Source organism: Diplotaxodon limnothrissa, linkage group LG20 (genome assembly GCF_057381915.1).
Source record: "Diplotaxodon limnothrissa isolate DT_005_m linkage group LG20, D_limnothrissa_male_GT1.1, whole genome shotgun sequence".
Taxonomy (NCBI): domain Eukaryota; kingdom Metazoa; phylum Chordata; class Actinopteri; order Cichliformes; family Cichlidae; genus Diplotaxodon; species Diplotaxodon limnothrissa.
The window spans coordinates 21,339,284-21,356,853 of record NC_140615.1 but is presented as its reverse complement, the minus strand read 5'-3'; the positions used below and the strand labels follow the sequence as shown (position 1 = coordinate 21,356,853).

At 38.3% G+C, this 17,570-nt stretch overlaps 1 protein-coding gene across 1 annotated transcript; it reads left to right on the top strand.

Moving 5' to 3' along the window:
• Positions 1-413: 413 nt before the first annotated feature.
• LOC146610837 (uncharacterized) lies at positions 414-5,161 on the top strand. The gene is made up of 5 exons (XM_085345324.1): positions 414-459; positions 568-693; positions 788-998; positions 1,838-2,010; positions 5,111-5,161. Exons 1-5 carry the CDS (start codon positions 433-435, stop codon positions 5,159-5,161), a joined length of 588 nt encoding a protein of 195 aa, XP_085201450.1. The 5' UTR covers positions 414-432.
• The last annotated feature ends 12,409 nt before the right edge of the window (positions 5,162-17,570 follow it).

The window sequence follows — 17,570 nt, the reverse complement described above, 5'->3', positions numbered from 1 at the left end:
ATACCTGGACATGGCTACTGAAACTGAACTCAGCTTTTCTAAAAAACAGTTAATCTACGATTTAACGAGAGTGGAAAAAACCATGTGTGCTTTTTCATAAAGGGCAAAATTTTTGGACAGCCTCTTTTCTTCAATAAATGAACTGTATTTACTGAGGTTATCTCTGTCTGATATTAATTTTGTTTTATGATCTAAAACATGTTAGTGTGACAAATGTGCAAAAAATAAGAAATCAGGAAGGCAGCAAAGACTGTGGTACACACACACACTGCACCACATGGGGGCATGCTTTTCCACTCAGTAAATACCTCCCATCAACATGCTCGGCTTAAAAAGCCCCTTTTACAGGAAACTGGTAAACTATGACTCACTTTCAAGGAAAATGAGAAACACTTGTTACAGTGAACTTAAGTGTTGACTGACTTGTAAAAGATGTGCAGGCTGACATTGGTCATCAAGGTGAGTTAAATCTGAATTTTAGAGCATCATCAAAACTTTTTGCAGGTGCTTCCAAATATTCAAACTGTAGCTCTCTTCTCTCTGAACGCCGTGGTTTGTTTATCTCAGCTGTTGCTGTTGCATTATGCGAGCCAGAGTAAAAACGATATCGAAAGAAGCTGCAATGAAGATGTCTCACTTGAGTGTCCACTTTCTGAAAAGGACAGCAGTTTCCTCTCTGTGGCATGGTACAAGGTTAGTCATTTACTTCAGGCTTAAAAGTGTAGATTGTATTTTGTAGATGCAAATTTTGTAAACATCAAAACTGCTTGTGTTTGTTATTTAACAGGTAAACAATGGGAATAAACATGGCATTATCAGGAGGAGTAATGGTGAGGATCCAGTGTACTACAACTTTTCTCGTGAGGTCACATTTGGGGAGAAGCAGAATCTACTTCTGCGTAAGGTTTCACCTGCCGATTCAGGCGATTACGAGTGTACCATCAGCGCAAATGTAGGGGGTCAAAACCGGAATCACAAAGTCAGCCTGATCGTTAATGGTAAGCTTTCAATTAAATATCGCTGGCAGAAATATGAGTTTTCGCTACCTCAGGTAGCGCACTGGAACTGAGCTACATATGAGCCTAGACAATGTATTGACATATTTGTTGATCCTGAGAGACAGAGTCAGACTTTATGATTAACGAGTTTATTATGGCAAAGCATCGTCTTCGTACAGGGCAATTAAAGCTCTGTAGGATATACAGAATGTTAAAGGTTTATCAGGAAATGTGAATATTGAACAAATGTTTGCTAATTTAAATTTATTTATTGATAAATGTACAGTGAGGTGTTAATGAAACTGTATATGATAAACCTAAATATACTGTAAAATATATATACAAATATGTCCTCATATGGGACAATGATTTTATAACACAATAAAGCCATCATTGCTTAACAAAGTATAAAACACCACTGAGCAGACCTGTAAGTGTAAGTGGTATCAAAGCCAGTGCATCATATAATTCTCACACAAGTATCAGGAAGTTAAATCTATCTAACAGTCTTACATAATTTAACCCCCGCCTTACCTCTGCAAACTGTCATGATGCCACATCAAAAGGCAGGAAAAGCATTTCCAGAAATCACATTTTTTCCATTTCCACTGTGACATTTAAAGAGCATATTTTCCATCCAGGCTCTTTTATTAATTCAAGCAAACAAATTTCTAATGGGAAAATGTTTAATTAAACCACATTTGTAACCCAAATGCAGAAATTCTGCATAACTGATATCACAGTTTTTCAGGAAGTAATTTGAAATCAATTCAAACTGATATGTAAATAACCTCACTTTGTGCTATAGTGATTTTTTATTTTATGTCGTCTAAATACAGAGTGCGTGCCCACAGCTCCACTGACAACACTGAATTATTTGAACACAACAATGACAACTCCGACCAGTCCGCCATGCCCAACACAACTCGTGGACCTGCCGGTCACGTGGAGCATAGCTGGCTATGCAGCAGTGGCCCTGGCCAAAATAGTTCTGTCTCTAATCGTCATCTGGGTAAATATAGTCTTTTATTTTTCTGCACACAGAGGAGAAATTAATCAAAACATTTAGGGGATATTTTGGTACATGCAGCACTTCAGATACTTAAATAGTTCTAAGCCTATTTCACTAGCGCCTGATCACAGACACCATGGGGTAAATAGATTCAAAGATGACTTCTAAAGTCACAGCCACTTAATAATTTGACAGTTGCTAAGTCTTCTAAGTAACAGCTGAACCAAAAACATTTGTTCATGACCTCTTAATGACACATTAAACCGTTTCACATTGTTCATTTGGGGAATTTTCCTCAGTGTTTCCAGTAATGTGGCTTTTGATTTTTGGGGAAAAGAACAAACAAACAAACAGTGTTTTGTTGGTGCATACATCCCTGCTCCTTCATAAATAATAAAAATAAAGTTATTAATTTCCCCCCATTTCCTAGGTCACAGTCAGCAACTTGACCCCTTGCCCCTAAAATTGACCACATTTTGGTCTTGCAGTGCCTACCAGAATGACTAGTACTGTCTTTTTTATTGAGAAGACAGTTTCCAAATGTAAAGTAAACAAATTGAAACGAAAGCAAACAGAGAATTACACAGGACTCCAACTGTAATTTACAGGCTCATGATTGCTACCATAAATTGTTGCCTTTCAAAAAATCATCATAGACAGTTTAGAAAGGAACTATTGGTTAAGTTAGCTAAGTTTAATCAAAACAGATAGAAAAGGGATAAGACTTGATTTTCAACGCACTTGCAAAAATCAAACATCACGGTCTTTTCTGGTTTCAAAACAGAATCAGCGGTGAAGCTAAAATTTCTTCCATGTAAACTGATATTTAAAGTAGGATGTGTAGCCTGAGCTGAGGGAGCAAAACAATTAAAACATCTATGTCTTATCAGTTTTTATCAAGAAACATTCACGCATTCTGTCTGAAAACGTTGTGGTTTTAGGGACCTAGAAACACATCTGGTGGAAACATATGTAGGTAAAAACAGATAAGGCTGAAACTAGAACTGTGTGGAAAAAACACAGAGACAAGTAAAGAAGAAATTCAACTTTTTAACTTTGAAACTCAGATATGTTTTTAAGTGTCCTTACTTTTATTTACCAGCCCTAGAAAAGTTCAAGATGTGGTTAAAGTGAAGGCTTTCAGGTTCAATTCAAAGGGTTTAGCTGTTTCCTAATACCCCATTTCCAGAGGCTCACAAATCATGATGCAAAATAACAATGTCAAATATAAGGAATTCCTCTAATTATTGGATGAACAATTTTTTGTAGTCAACGACTGACAGAAGTATAGAAGCCACATCACTAAATCCTTGTCTTTCCACTCGCCATCATCTGCATTAAATGCTCTGCGTGGCCTTTACTCAAGCCGCCTTCAGTTGCTGCTCTCTGCGAGTCTTTTGGGGTTTGGTTTTGTATTAAATGACAGGTGTATTTAATCAGGTGACTGACTCGGCTCTTGAGTAATATCCAATTTCAAATTAAAAAACTCTTGGGGGTATTTTTTTGTATATGTTGGGTTTTTATCCATTTGCACTGTGGACCACAGTGAATCAGTTTTGCAGCATTTGGCTGATTCTGAGGGGAGAGTGTAGCTACGTACACTTACCAGTTACATCATCAATAAACACCCTGGCTCCACTGGCAGCTGTAGACTTTAACAATAATACGCCTACATTCTCAAGAGTGTTATTCACTTAGTTCATGTGAAGTTGCTCATCTTACCTAGAAAACGATTCTGCGATTTTTTACTTTAGTTGTCTTCATTGTCATTCTTCTTAAGAATGTACCAGATTTTTCTGTTTTGTCCTTTTCTTACTTTTTTTGCTGTCTTTTTTATTTTAATTTATTCAGAGGCCTAATGATGGCCTCCCTGCTCTGACATCTCTTTGGAACTCAGATTTTAAATTACAGTGAAAAACTCTATAAACATAAATTCAACACTTTAAATCTGCTTTAGATGATAGGTCTGCTTCATTTTGCAATGAAATATCAGGGGAACAGAGCTCACCTGTACATGAAACTTGTGCCAGTTGTGCAATTAATTTTGAGCCTCTGAAAATGGGAGATTATCTATAAAAATAATTAATCCCTAATCAGTTAATACAATGCTTTTGTTAAACCCCTTGAATTTAACATAGAAGGCGCCACTTCAATCTTGACTGTTTGATTTAAAAGCATGGTAGTATACAGATTTAGAGTATATTTCCCAGACTTTGTAGAAGTAAAAATAAAGAATTTGTATACAAGTCAAGAGAGCCTAAACAGACATTTTCAAGAATATATTTATGTTTGTGATTACGTGAACACAACAATGTAAACACCGCAACAGAAGAAACGACTGTGTATGGTATGATCACGCCCGCCGTGTTAAAAACACAGGGAAGAAGGGGTTGTTGGGTATTGTGGTGTGTTGCATGTGCGGCTGGCAGCTTGTGAGCTGCAGCCGGGCCAAATAAAAATGGTCTTTACCTTGCAACTTTATTGCAAGGTAAAGAGCAAGTACTTCATGAGAATCAGAAGGAAAAATTCCCCTTTAACAGGAAGAAACCACAAAACCACAAAACCAGGCTCACAAAGCCAGGGAAGTTTGATAATGACTAATGATTAAATGTGGAGTGGTGTATAAACATGAGAGTGAAAAGAGGTGAGTGAAGAAGAAACTAATAATGCCTAATTTCATTTAGTACAAAAATCAAACTAACTAATGAAGAAGTCCAGGAGCATATCTTTTAGTAGAGGACAGACATTACAGAGATAATTAGAGTAATGGCTTAACGTCACTGTTGACGTTACCTCTAATATTCTAAATACTATGTAAATAACCCAGTTAGTGTGAAAACCCCATTTCCTGTTAGTCAAAAATGTCACTGCCTTCCTCCAGTTAATAATGTGCACCCATGCAACAGTTTGGTTGATGTGGTTCATGTTGTTGAGAAAATGTAGGCAAACACCCTCTTTCTCTGCACTGCATTTCCTGTTTAACTCTGATGGTATTTCTTCCTACAATCAAAGCTGACAGTCTTGTTTCCAGCATAATTCCCTCAATGTATCTTGTACGTACATATATATATTTTTTGTGTGTGTTTCTTTGAAAATCCAGGTTATTCGTCTCAGATCTTCAAGGCAACGATATAATAAGTGGCATAACTGAACCAACAATACAGACCCTCTACACACAGCCTTCCACGCGAGCGGGGAATTTTTTTCTTTTTAATTTATTCTATTTCTAAATGAGTTTTGTAAGACTCATGTATTATTTTTTTTACATGTAAATTGTAACACAGTTTTTGAGACCTCTACATAATGAATGTAAATTTTCAAATGTAATAAATAATAAACACTCCGGTTTTAACAAATTCGTATTTTCTGGCAGTTATTTCATGTTTCGGGCGTTACAGGTTTAAAAACACGCCTCGTCTTTTTATTGGTAACAAGGAGGTCAACGTTAACAGGCAAAGGTACACGATTCGTTTTGTTTCCTGTGTCCTAGTTCTTTTCGTCCACCACAATTAGTTTCAGAAATCAAACGTCCACAGAAAGCAAAAGTATTGTATCAACTCTTTAAGAAGTATAATCATTTTTATGCATAGTCCTTTATTTTACAAAAGCTCAGAAGTATTTCTAGCCTAGTATATTCTAAACTAGTATATGTTTTTCATCTTCAGATGAAAACCTTTGCAGCCTGCCTGAAATCTAAGACCTACAGACTTCTAGGGTTGCTTTTGCAGTATGCTTTGAATCATTATCGATTTGCACTGTGAAGCACTCTCTGATGATCTGAGCAAAGCCCTGTGCACTTCAGAATTCCACTTGCTGCTTCCATCAACAATCTATCCTCAATAAACACTAGTGACACAGTACTTCTGGTAGCCTTACATGCCCACACTATGACACTGCCTCCTCTGTGTTCAATAATGTTGTTTGGCTTGGGGTGCTGTTTCTCTCCTTCTTCATACTGATTTCTTCCTGTCCTTCTGCTACAAGTTAATCTTGGTTACATCTGACCAAATGTTTTTTTCCTAGAACTCTTGAGGTTCTTTTAGATGCTTTGTGGTGAAGTGTGATTTAGCCTTCCTGTTCTTGTGTGTAACCAGTGGTTTGTTCCTTGTTCTAAACCCTCTGCACGAAGATGTCTCTTGATTTTAAACTTTGATGATGATAAAACTGGAGAGTTCTTGACTTCATTAGATTTGTTTTTCTTAACCATGGAAATAACTCTGTCAGCATGCACAGTGGTCTTGGGGCTTTTGTGGTTGCTGAGCTTGCAATTGCATTCATTCTTTTTAAGTATGTACCAGACTGTTGATTTGGCCACTCCTGACAAATTATCTAATAGTTTTTTTCTGCTTTTCAACCTAATCATGGCGTCTTTCACTTGCATCAACATCTTTTAGGACGTCAATGTTAGAGTTCCAAATGCATGTTTAACACTTGGAATCAACTCCTGATGTTCCAGTTTCTCTTAGTTTGTCGTGAAATAGCGAGAGAACAGACCTCCGTTGTTCAATTCCTCCTGAAAATGTGGCACTATACATAAAATTAGCTGGACATATAAAACTACTGCTATAGTCAGTAGTTTTATAGTTTCAGTTTCAGTAACGTACAAGAGGAAACCATTTTCTCTATTTTTTAAGTCTTGTTTATAAAAAGTTAAACACACCCTTACTGCTTCCATAGGAATTAAGAGGCCAAGTAACATTGAGGGGTGCTAATCACATTCACATGATTAACTGATCATCAGTAGGTGTAACCACCTTTATAAATGCAAAACATTTGGCAGTTTTCTGGTCTGGAGCATTCAGGTGTGTGTTAACACAATGCTACAACCTTCCCCTGAGTGGAGTTTTGTGCATATTGATCGATCATTATACAGTTTTGTTTGAAGAGAGAGAAAGACCAGAAAACAAGCTGGTGCTCTTTTATGAGGAAGTAACACCTATAACTAAACTTAGCACAAAAGGTAAGGAAACTTGTTCTTTGTTGTAACAATGCTTCTTGGCAAAAAATCTTATACTTTTGGAAAGCTTGTTTATTTCCCATCAAGTAGGTTGAGTTGAGTATGTGGGCTGCACCCATGAAAAGCTTCCCAGATCTTTTCTGCCAATGCCAAACAGGTTATGCTGTAATTAACTCTTGTTTGGTGTCATTTATTGACATGACTGAAGTCTGAAGAAACAAGATATATCATAATTTCACAATGTATTAATTTAATGAAAGCATGTAGCATGTGGAAAGCCATACACAGCCACAACAGCCTTGTTGTAAAGCACAGGCGTCGAACTCCAGGCCTCGAGGGCCGGTGCCCTGCAGGTTTTAGATGTGTCCTTGATTTAAATGGTTAAATTACCTCCTTAATATGTCTTGAAGTTCTACAGAGGTCTGGTAATGAACTAATCATTTGATTCAGGTGTGTTGACCCAGGGTGAGATCTAAAACCTGCAGGACACGGGCCCTCGAGGCCTGGAGTTCGACACCCCTGTTGTAAAGGCTCACCTTTCAGCACACTCACTTCACCAGATGCACCTTGTTTCTTTTCCTCACCTTTGATTGGGTGTGGTGCTTGCCCTTAATTGCATTCACCTGTCACCCGTTATAAAAGGACTGCACCTTATACTGCTGAGTTCATGTATTATTTTGAGTTACTTAAATCACACTTTATGTCTTTTCAGAAACAGCAGTCCATGTGTGTCTTTTCTTTTGCTCATTATTCAATAAAATGAGAAACTTGCAAGTGATTGCTGACTGTGCCAGTATTTGTCTCAACTCAGCCAGCGTGGTTTCATTGGTCAGTCTGGCAAGAACAGCACATCCAAGCAAATCCCACAAGTGTTCAGTGGGGTTCAGGTCAGAACTGCAGGTAAGCCATTACATGGACTCCCAAATTCCAGAGGTAGTCTCTGATAAACCCCACCCTGTGGGGGTGAGCGTTGTCATCTTGGAGGACAGAGCTTGTTCCTAGACTGTGGCGATATGGAATTTCCTCTGGTTGCAGAATTCCATCTCGATATTGCTCTACAAAGAGATTGCCTCCAGTCATAACGTGGAAAACAGGCCTGGCTGTGAAGGGCAGTCGTGGCAGGTCTACTGGAATGAGACCTATGAGACCAGAGATTAGCTGTCTTCAGTCTATTCCAGACTGTCTGGGTAGAGAGCTGCCAGCCATATCATCCTACAAACTTTGACTGAAAATCTGCAGGACAGCCTACAGTTTCCAAATCTTGACAGGGTGGTGAAGTTGCCCTATGGCATTGACCCTATCCAGATCAGTCAAATGTGGGCTGCTAGGTGAAGACACCAATTGACCACCGTAGCAGGTCCATGCTCATGGGTGCTGCTAATCAGGCACTTGGCTGTCAGCACCTCAGGTACCAGGGGGTCAAAACAAGAGTCAATAGCAGAATAACCAGTTTGGCATTGGCAGAAAACATTTGTCAAGTTTTTCATGGTTTAACCCACATACTCAACTCTGCTGCTCAAGCCACAAATGTACTTTCCTTACGAACATGGAATTGGTTAAGGGGGGAAATAAACAGGATTTCCAACATGTAATATTTATTGCCAAGAAACATTATTACATCAAAGAAATAAATCAGCCAAATAGAAATTTCCTTACTTTAAAGTTTTCAAAATTAAAATTTCAAAATTAATAGCATTCATTTTCACCCCCACAGAGCAGCTTCTTTTCGGTGTTATGACTGCAGTTTAAGTTGCAGATAATAAATATTTTAAACTTAGACACAGACTGAATGCTTTCTCCTTACATTATTTTTATCATAAACTCTGATAAAAAGCTCTACTGCTCCACTACAGATTCACATTTTAAAAACATGCTTAACTGCTTTCTTGCTGAAGATCAATACCCATCATGTCTGCCTGTATCATTATGATTAACTCATCCATTTTCTGGATCAGTAGCACAAAATATATATTTTTACAAAAACAGAAATGAGACTTCTGTGTTAAGAGGAACTAAACAGATTTACTGGCATTTCACAACACCGAGCTCTTCCTGTGTGTACCACCTTTAATTCCTGTTTAAGAAGTGAAAGTGTAGCATAAGCTTGTGCTCTACAGTCTGCACAGACTTGGACTATTGTTGGTGCAGGATTCTAGCAGCTAGAATAAATGGTTCACTCGGTAGAGTGGAGTAAATACCTACCTCTGAGTTCTCCTCCTGCTTTACAAAGTCAGACACAGGATACACGTCATTGTGTTTGTAAATACGGATTAGAGATTTTACAAGAGGTGAGGTGTCTCACTGGGAGCAGCATGTACAGTGTGGAAAATAATGTGCAGAGGCCACCATCTACTGGCAAATCATCAGAAAACATCACAGTCTGGCAAACCGGCACATCAGCTGACTTTTTTTTTGTGTCCCGTTTGGATCTTTAGCCATCAGAATTGTTGTCTTAAGGACAAGAAAGATGCCAAGCGGATTTATTTTACTAAGTGGATCATCATGGCCTTGCCATATTGGTCCATTTGATTGACCTTTATTACAATTGTGAATTTATTTTATTTTCAGTTGCTACAAACGGGACAGACATGACTGGGGGATAGGACAGGGAGAAAGAATGAAAGAAAGAGAGGGAGAGAAAGAAAACCAAAGGGGAGAAGAGACGGTGAGAAGGGGGGGAAGAAAGAAAAAAAAAAACACCTGGGTCACCTGTATGGAGAAAAAAAACAGAAGAGAAAGCAAACAACAAAGAGCAACATAATAAAAAAAACGGCACCATCACAATAAACTAGCTAGCAGTAGATATCAGTAGATACTAAATAATAAACGATATTGTGCAGCACGCAAGATAGACAGCGCACAATGTGCTTTGAGGCAGCAGCCAAGAAAGGTGTAGTCCGCGTCTGTGAACACCCGTGTGTACACCTGTGTGCATACCTGTGTGGATCAGCACACTTGTATTCCAAAGGTTTCTCCATGTAACGATCTGCTAGGGAGTGTGGGGAGCCACAGCCCCGTCCACCAGGGTATGAAGCAGGTATGGAGGAGATCCAGGCCCCAGATATCCAGAGGCCCCAGAGTACAAGGACCCGAGGAGGACCACCTAACCCTAACCCACCAAAGGGGGGGGGGGGGGGGGGGGGGAACCGTGCCACCCTCCTGGGAAGAGCTGAGTAGAGCCCCAAGGGAGAGGTCACCCCGCAGCTACGGAGCAGAGGCCAGAGGGGGTTGCAGTGGCGTGCCTGCGGGCTCTGCCGGCAACCAGCTGTGCCAGAGAGGACCGAGCTTTTAAATAATGTATGATGTGGTCTAATAATACAATGGCATAATGGCCTATGATTACAAAATGTTTGGATGCACTTTCAAATTGTGCATATGTGCTGTGTTTAATGCACCTGAAGAGCATTCAACATGAAAATAGAGTCAGGGGCCACTAGTGCAATGCTACCATTACACTACCATTAACAAAAGTTATATACTGAACAGGGTGTTCAGTATATAAGTAAGTACATTTTTCCAGCTCCAAATTAGGTTAAACGGAGCAGAACATTTTACAAAGCAATGATAATGAAATTACTTTAGTCAACCAGTTGGGTGCTTAGTCAAGAAAGTAACTTAAAAAAAATAAACTTCAATGAATCTTCTAAAACAGACCCCAACAGCACATGCTGACTCACAAAAAATAGCACTGGAAAGAGGGCTCAAATGTAGGACACTGAAGCCAGTTAAATACACAAACAAAAAAGGCAAGCCTTTGATGGCCAATGGAAAAACCAAAGATACAAATTCCAACAGGTGAGTAAATAAAACAGAAATTCACACACGGGGCACAAGAAGCTAGGGAAGGCCAGCCAGAGAGCAAACAGTGAACCAGTGTTATAAATGTGGAGACCTAATTAGGGAATTATGTGAATGCAGGCACAAGTAGGTGGGTTTTAAGTTTTGTGTCTTAATGGAATAAAATGATTTCTATTTTTATGTTGTCATCACATGTAGTGGTTAGAAAACATTTCAAGAGTCTGCAGGGCGAAGAAGGAAACGGTTAACAATGTTTCTGTCTTCTACCCTTTAAAAGCCGGCAACCTTTGACAACTTCTGCACATTTCAGCCCATTTTGACCTTTAAAACCTCTCATTTTTATAATAGGGTTAATGCATAGAGGACTCAGACGACCTTCAAAAGGTGTTTACTTAGTTTAAAACCACAAATCTCTCAGGCAATGGAAGAAAGGGTTATGTCCTTTATGTTTCCTCATATTTATACTCTAATGGTATTCTTTGTGTGGCAGCATCATGAAGTAGTCACAAAGTTCTAGGGAAAACAAACTTACCCATGGATGCTGACACAGTAAACACTAAATACAACACAAGTGGATGATTTTTGCAGCAAATACATAGCAGCAAAATAAGTTTTATTTGATCTTTTTCAAGTCTTCTTTGAAATTACTGTCAACAGTTTCTGAGAATAAAAAGCTTTTCTGCACTTTGCAAATAATGTTTGATGTTTTTCTTTTTACATATGTTTTATGGATTTAGAGAATAGAATAGAATAGAATAGAATGCCTTTATAGTCACAATACAGACGTACAATGAGTTACAGAGCATCTCCTACTCAGTGCAAACATGTGGGAGGAGAAAGGGAGGTGAGGTGCACAGTTTCAGCACTATATACATATGAACAGTAGTTAGAAAAAAACATTAAATAAACAAGTAAATAAAATAGTGTTATGTATTTACAGTGTGGGTTATTGCAGGTAAAATTAAGTATTGCACAGTGGTGGTTTATAGAGGGAAGTCCTTGGAATGGGGGGTGGAACTGTGTTATCAGTGCATGTATGAGTTCAGGGTGGTTACGGTACTTGAAAAGAAACTGTTCTCGAGTCTGTACACCTGAACACTTCCCCTGAGGGAAGCAAGTTGAACAGGTCAAAACCAGGGTGGGAGCTGGGGGATACTACGATACCCACCCAAGCCTCTCACCAAGGGCAACTTCAGACTGAGACAGAGTCCAGCCCCTTTCCAGGAGAATGGTTCCATAGCCCAAGCCATGCGTTGAGGTGAGCCTCACTATATCTAGTTGGTACCCCTTAGCCTCATGCACTAACTCAACCCACCAGAGAGGTGATGTTCCATGTCCCAATTTCTAGTCTTGGTAGCCGGGGATCAGTCTGCCAGGGCCTTCACTCCTGGTACGGCCACCAGACACTTGCTCTCAGGCACCCTCCCTGGGCCTGGCTCTAGGCCAGGGCCTCGGTAACCCTATCCCGGGCCGGGTGAACTGTTCCCTTGATCTTGCACTCATAGGGCTCTTCTGAGTCGCTCTTTGTCTGGTACCTCACCCAGAACCAATTTGCCATGGGAGACCATACCAGGGGGCAAAAGCCCCCAGACAACATAGCCCCTAGGATCCCTGGGACACACAAACTGCTCTACGATAAGGTAGCGATTCACAGAGGGGTAGTGTAGTTACCTGAAATAAAAAAATAAAAGTTACATTCTAAGAAAAACAGCAAATTTAAATACTTTATATTTAAAAACTAAAAAATGAAGTAAGAATGCATTTAATGTCTTTCTGTCTTTGTTAGGTTTAATTTCTTTATTTTTTTTATTTTTTTGATGTACTGTATTTGAAAACTAAGTGTTGAAAATTGCTACAGTGGAATAGAAGGACCTTAAAGCACACCATCTTTATGACTTCTTAGTATGACATTTCTTGGTATAGTGTATTCATGTTTAGATACTTTTACAAGCTTAACAAGCAACTCTGAGGTAGTCTTGTGTGACTAGTTTGTGTCTCTCTGTCCATCTGGAGCACAGAGGAAACTTGCAGGAGGAGAGTGGAGAATGCACAGGTGTATCCTTTTACTCTTGAAGTATAAAAGAGCCATGGCACACAGCTGGAACACACACATCATTTAGTTATTTAAGTTCACCAGCAGCATAACCTGTTCTTTAACTTGTACACGTCTGAAAAATAAAGCTCACATTACCCGGGGTTGGGCTGGGAAAGGCACACTGTAGCTGCTTCCTTGGCTGGAGTTTGGCGTCTTGTCTTGTCCTGTGTCCTTGACCTTCTTGCTTATTATTGGGTCTTCTCTTTGGTTTTATGGTTGCTTATTGTTATATTAGATTTTCAGATTATTTTATATCTCAAACTTTTGCTCCTCTTTATTGATACTTGTATTTTTGCTTAGGGCTTATTTCATATAATATATATAATAATAATATAATAATTCTTCAATAGCCTTGTTCCTTTCATCTGTGTGAAGTTTAAGTGGATTTTGGTATTTTATTTGTGTTTAGTAAGTTACTTCCTGTTTTATTTTGGTAGTAGTGATGGGATTTCCGGCTCTTTTTAGAGAACCGGTGTTGTGCCAAAAAGTGATTGTCTGCCAAAAAGTGATTTCCAATGTTTCTGTGTATTTTTTATGTGTAATATCTTTATGTATGTTTGTAAACAGAATTCGGTGAACAGGGTTTACAAAGGGGTTAGACATAGAATTAAAAAAATATCTGTTTTTCAAGTATCTTTACAACTCTGTGTCATTGTACTTACATTATAACCAATTCGGTCCTTTATCCCCACTTAAAATATTTTTACAAAACTATTGTAATAATTGCTGCCATTTCTGCTGTCCTCTTGGCCAGCTTACTCTTACAAAAGACATTTTTAATGTTAATGATATTTTTTAACTGCATAAATAAAGGTTATATAAAAGTCAATGCCAAAAACTGATTGCAGCTTCTACCTTGTTACATGAATGTTGTTTGTGGCTCAAGATGACTTTCTATCATCCATAAGGGATGCATTTGACATATGTTTCACATATTATAGCCCAGCAAGTTACTTATAGCAGTTTAAATACGAGCAATCAGTTTTTGGCAGACAATCACTTTTTGGCACAACACCGGCTCTTTCGGCTCGGATCACTAAAAAGAGCCAGCTCTTTCGGCTCTGAACTGGCTCTTCAGGTGGTATTGTTGCTTTAATTAATTTATTATTAACAATAATATAAAATTATGCACAAAAGAAATTACTAATGTAAAAAAAAAAGTGGTTTTATTTATATATGTTTATGTATAAATATATGTGCTGGCCCCTAGAGACAAAGCACGTACAAATTCCAAAAAGCACGTACAAACTCCAAAACACATTCCTAGAGTTAACTGAACTTCCAAAACAGAGCTACCTAGATCACTTAAATTACACAATTGAAAGCATATGTGTATGGTTTGTGCATTTATACACAAGCACTCATATATATTCAAATAATTTAAAAAAAAAAAGTTCATTTACCTGTTACTACCACACACCAAATCCGGTCGTTGGTACTTGCTGGCTTGTGTAGCCACTAGGTAACAAAAGCTCAACACTGCGCCCAGCATCCTGGAACACGTCTGTTGTGTTTTGTACGTGTTTTGGAGTTTTTACGTGTTTTGGAGTTTGTACGTGTTTTGTCTCTGTAGGGGCCACCGTAAATATACTTTTATTTATTCACTCCACATAAAATGTAATAAATAAATTATATATTACAAAAACCAACTAGTCACAGTTTAGCTTTTAACTATTTAAATTTTCAGCTTTTTCCTTTTAAACAAATTTAAAATGAAACAATATTAAACACTACAAACCACAACACAATTAAATATAAATTAAAATATGAAAACAAAAAGAAGATGCACATTCTCTGTCATGAATAAACTTTCTGAATCCTTTATCATCTGCAACTGAAAATAGTTGTGGATGATTACTGTACCTTTCTAATGTGACGTTGTTGTCCCTGGCTCTCTTTCTCTCTCTCTCCCTCCTGCTCGGTTCCTGTGCTACTGCGAGTAACTACCACCCCTCCCCCCTCTTCCCAGCGCAAAGCACAAGACTCGCATGCGGAGTGAAGTGGAAAAAAGTGCAAGAGAGGGTGAGAGAAAGAAAAAGAAAAAAAAAAACCACGGCTTGCCTCATTCATGTCAAAGATCCGGCTCTAAGAGCCATTTCCTACACGTCACTATTTGGTAGTCTCGTGCCTTTCTTGCTTCTACTTTTCTTCCTGTCGCTCTGGTTTCACTGTTTTTGACTTACCTATTTTAACTTAAAAAAACAAATCCTGATAACGGGTAATGTGTGAAACAGTATAAATAGCCTTGCCCTCAGTCGTTGGGCATCTGTTAGCCCTCCCTCTTGTTCCTTGTTTATTCTGAGTTTTGTTTTATTTTAGGTCACCTTTCTGTTTGTGTTGTGGACTTTGTATTTATTTACACTGCTTTAACAACTTTATTTAAGGTCGGTTTTGAATTTCGTCCTGCATTTGGGTCCAAATTCACCTTTGGTCTCCTTGTTGCACTTGAGCTATTTCTGAACAGCGCCCATTTTATTTTTCAAAAACGCAAAATCAGGCCAGTAGTGATCCACCATGTCAACTGCACAGTTTATTCAGATTTCACTTTTGTATTACAGGGATAAAATAATAATAGAAAAATGTCAAATGCTGTGTGAAACAAAAAATGTGGTCTGTTGTAGGCATTCAGTTGTTTTTTGACTGCGGGAAAGTGAGCCGTCATTTGTGAGCCGCGGTCAAGCCAAGGAAATTTATGCGGCGGATAAGAGGCGGCTGGCCTCTTATCCGCCACATAAATTTCCTTGCGCTTTTACACAAGTCTTTACAGTAGCGCCTTTTCGCTTTATATCCTGATTGAAAGCCTAGATCCGCGCGCACACAAATTACAATGGAACAATGGAAATACAGCCATCGTGACAGTCTGGTTGCATATTCAAAAATTCATTAAAAATCATTCTTAACAGTTGATGCCAAGCTTTCAACACAATCCTCTTCTGGAACACCTACTTTACCTCTGGGCCAGGTTTTACCCAGATTTACTGTAATATTAGTCAGAAATTACAGGAAATTTGTATTCAATGCAATACAGTTAATACACTACAATTATGTCTATTTCAGAAATTCATTAAAAATCATCCTGAACACTTGAGGTCCAACTTTCAACACATTTCTCTTCTGGGACACCTACTGTACCTCTTTACCAAGTTTCATCCAGATCTACTGTAATATTACTCAGAAACGACAAGAAACTTGTATTCAATTCAATACAGTCAATACAATTATGTCAATTTCAGAAATTCATTAAAAATCATCCTTAGTAGTTGAGGTCCAACTTTCAACACATTCCTTCTCTGGGACACCTACTGTACCTCTGGGCCAGGTTTCATCTCAATCCGCTGCATCAATAATTGTTTAATATTGATGGATCAAAAGTGCTGCTGAGAGAGTCATAACAGGGACTATAAAGAGACAGCATATTTGCTTGTCTTCACTGACTCGCTTTGAAATCCAGATTTTAATTTTGGAATATTAGGTGTACTTGTGGTTCCTATAGAATTTTAAGGTTGAACAGGAATCAGTCTTCATCTCTCAGGCCTCTCTTCTGTGGATGCAGCTTACATCATTCTGTACAATACGATAATTTTTAATTCTACAACTGTTTATAACCTGCATAGTTCACATTTCTGTATAGCTGTATATCTCATATTTCTGTATAGTTTTTTTTTCATATTCTGTATAGTTTTTCATATTTATATCCTGTTCATAGCCTGTACATAGCTTGTACTCACTACAGCCTGTACATACTTATAGTTATAGCATATTCATAACATACTTCATACCGTGTACATTGTAACATACCATAATAGACCCATTTCTGTAATATACTTACATACCTATATTATTGCTAATATATATTGTAATATATCTATATCATGGCTAAAGCACTTCTTGATGGATGCAAACTGCATTTCGTTGCCTTGTACCTGTGAAATGTGCAGTGACAATAAAGTTGAATTCTATTCTATTCTATTCTATTCTATATTAATTCAGAAGACAAACACCCGTCTCTGCTTTTGAGATTAGCATTAAAACCCTCAGTTTTGACAATTAATACAGTTATAGTGGATCAGGTGACCCTGAATCTTCCCTTATTTGTGCTGCAATAAGCCTAGGCTCTTGCGGGCTTCCCATCATGTATGAATTTTTTCCTTCTTTGCTCGTTCTGTGTTTATACACCTCTCTGCATTTAATCATTAGTTAGTATGTATCTCTTGCACAGTGTATATGTTGTCCTGTCTCCTTTTCATCAACCTCAGCCAGTCACAGTAGATGGCTGTCTCTCCTTGAGCCTGTTTCTGCCAGGTGTTTCTACCTCTTCAAATGGAGTTTTCCCTTCCCACTCACACTAAATGTTAGCACATATGGGGTACTTAAATTGTTGGGGTTTTCTTTGTATTATTGTTGTGTTTTTACATAAAGTGTCTTTAGGTGACTGTTGTTGTGATTTGGTGCTGTATAAATAGAATAGAATAGAATTGAATAGAATACTGTACTTCAGACCGGGAGATTGGCAAAATGTATAAATAGGATGGCGATTAGGGGAATTGGAGACAGCTGTGTAACACAGCAGGGATACATTGGGAATAAGAAGACAGTGGAAGTAAGACTCAACACAAGAAAGAGACAAGAGGCCACCAAACTAAAACACAGACTAAGACACACGAGCTTGACACAGACAAAACCATAAACAGACATAAATCTCCATTGTAA

Excerpts from the sequence above, each read along its gene's own strand:
- LOC146610837 (XM_085345324.1), top strand. The coding sequence starts at position 433 with ATGTGCAGGCTGACATTGGTCATCAAG. Across the intron at positions 694-787 it reads TCTCTGTGGCATGGTACAAG|GTAAACAATGGGAATAAACA; the intron begins GTTAGTCATTTA and ends GTTATTTAACAG. Across the intron at positions 2,011-5,110 it reads TGTCTCTAATCGTCATCTGG|GTTATTCGTCTCAGATCTTC; the intron begins GTAAATATAGTC and ends TTGAAAATCCAG.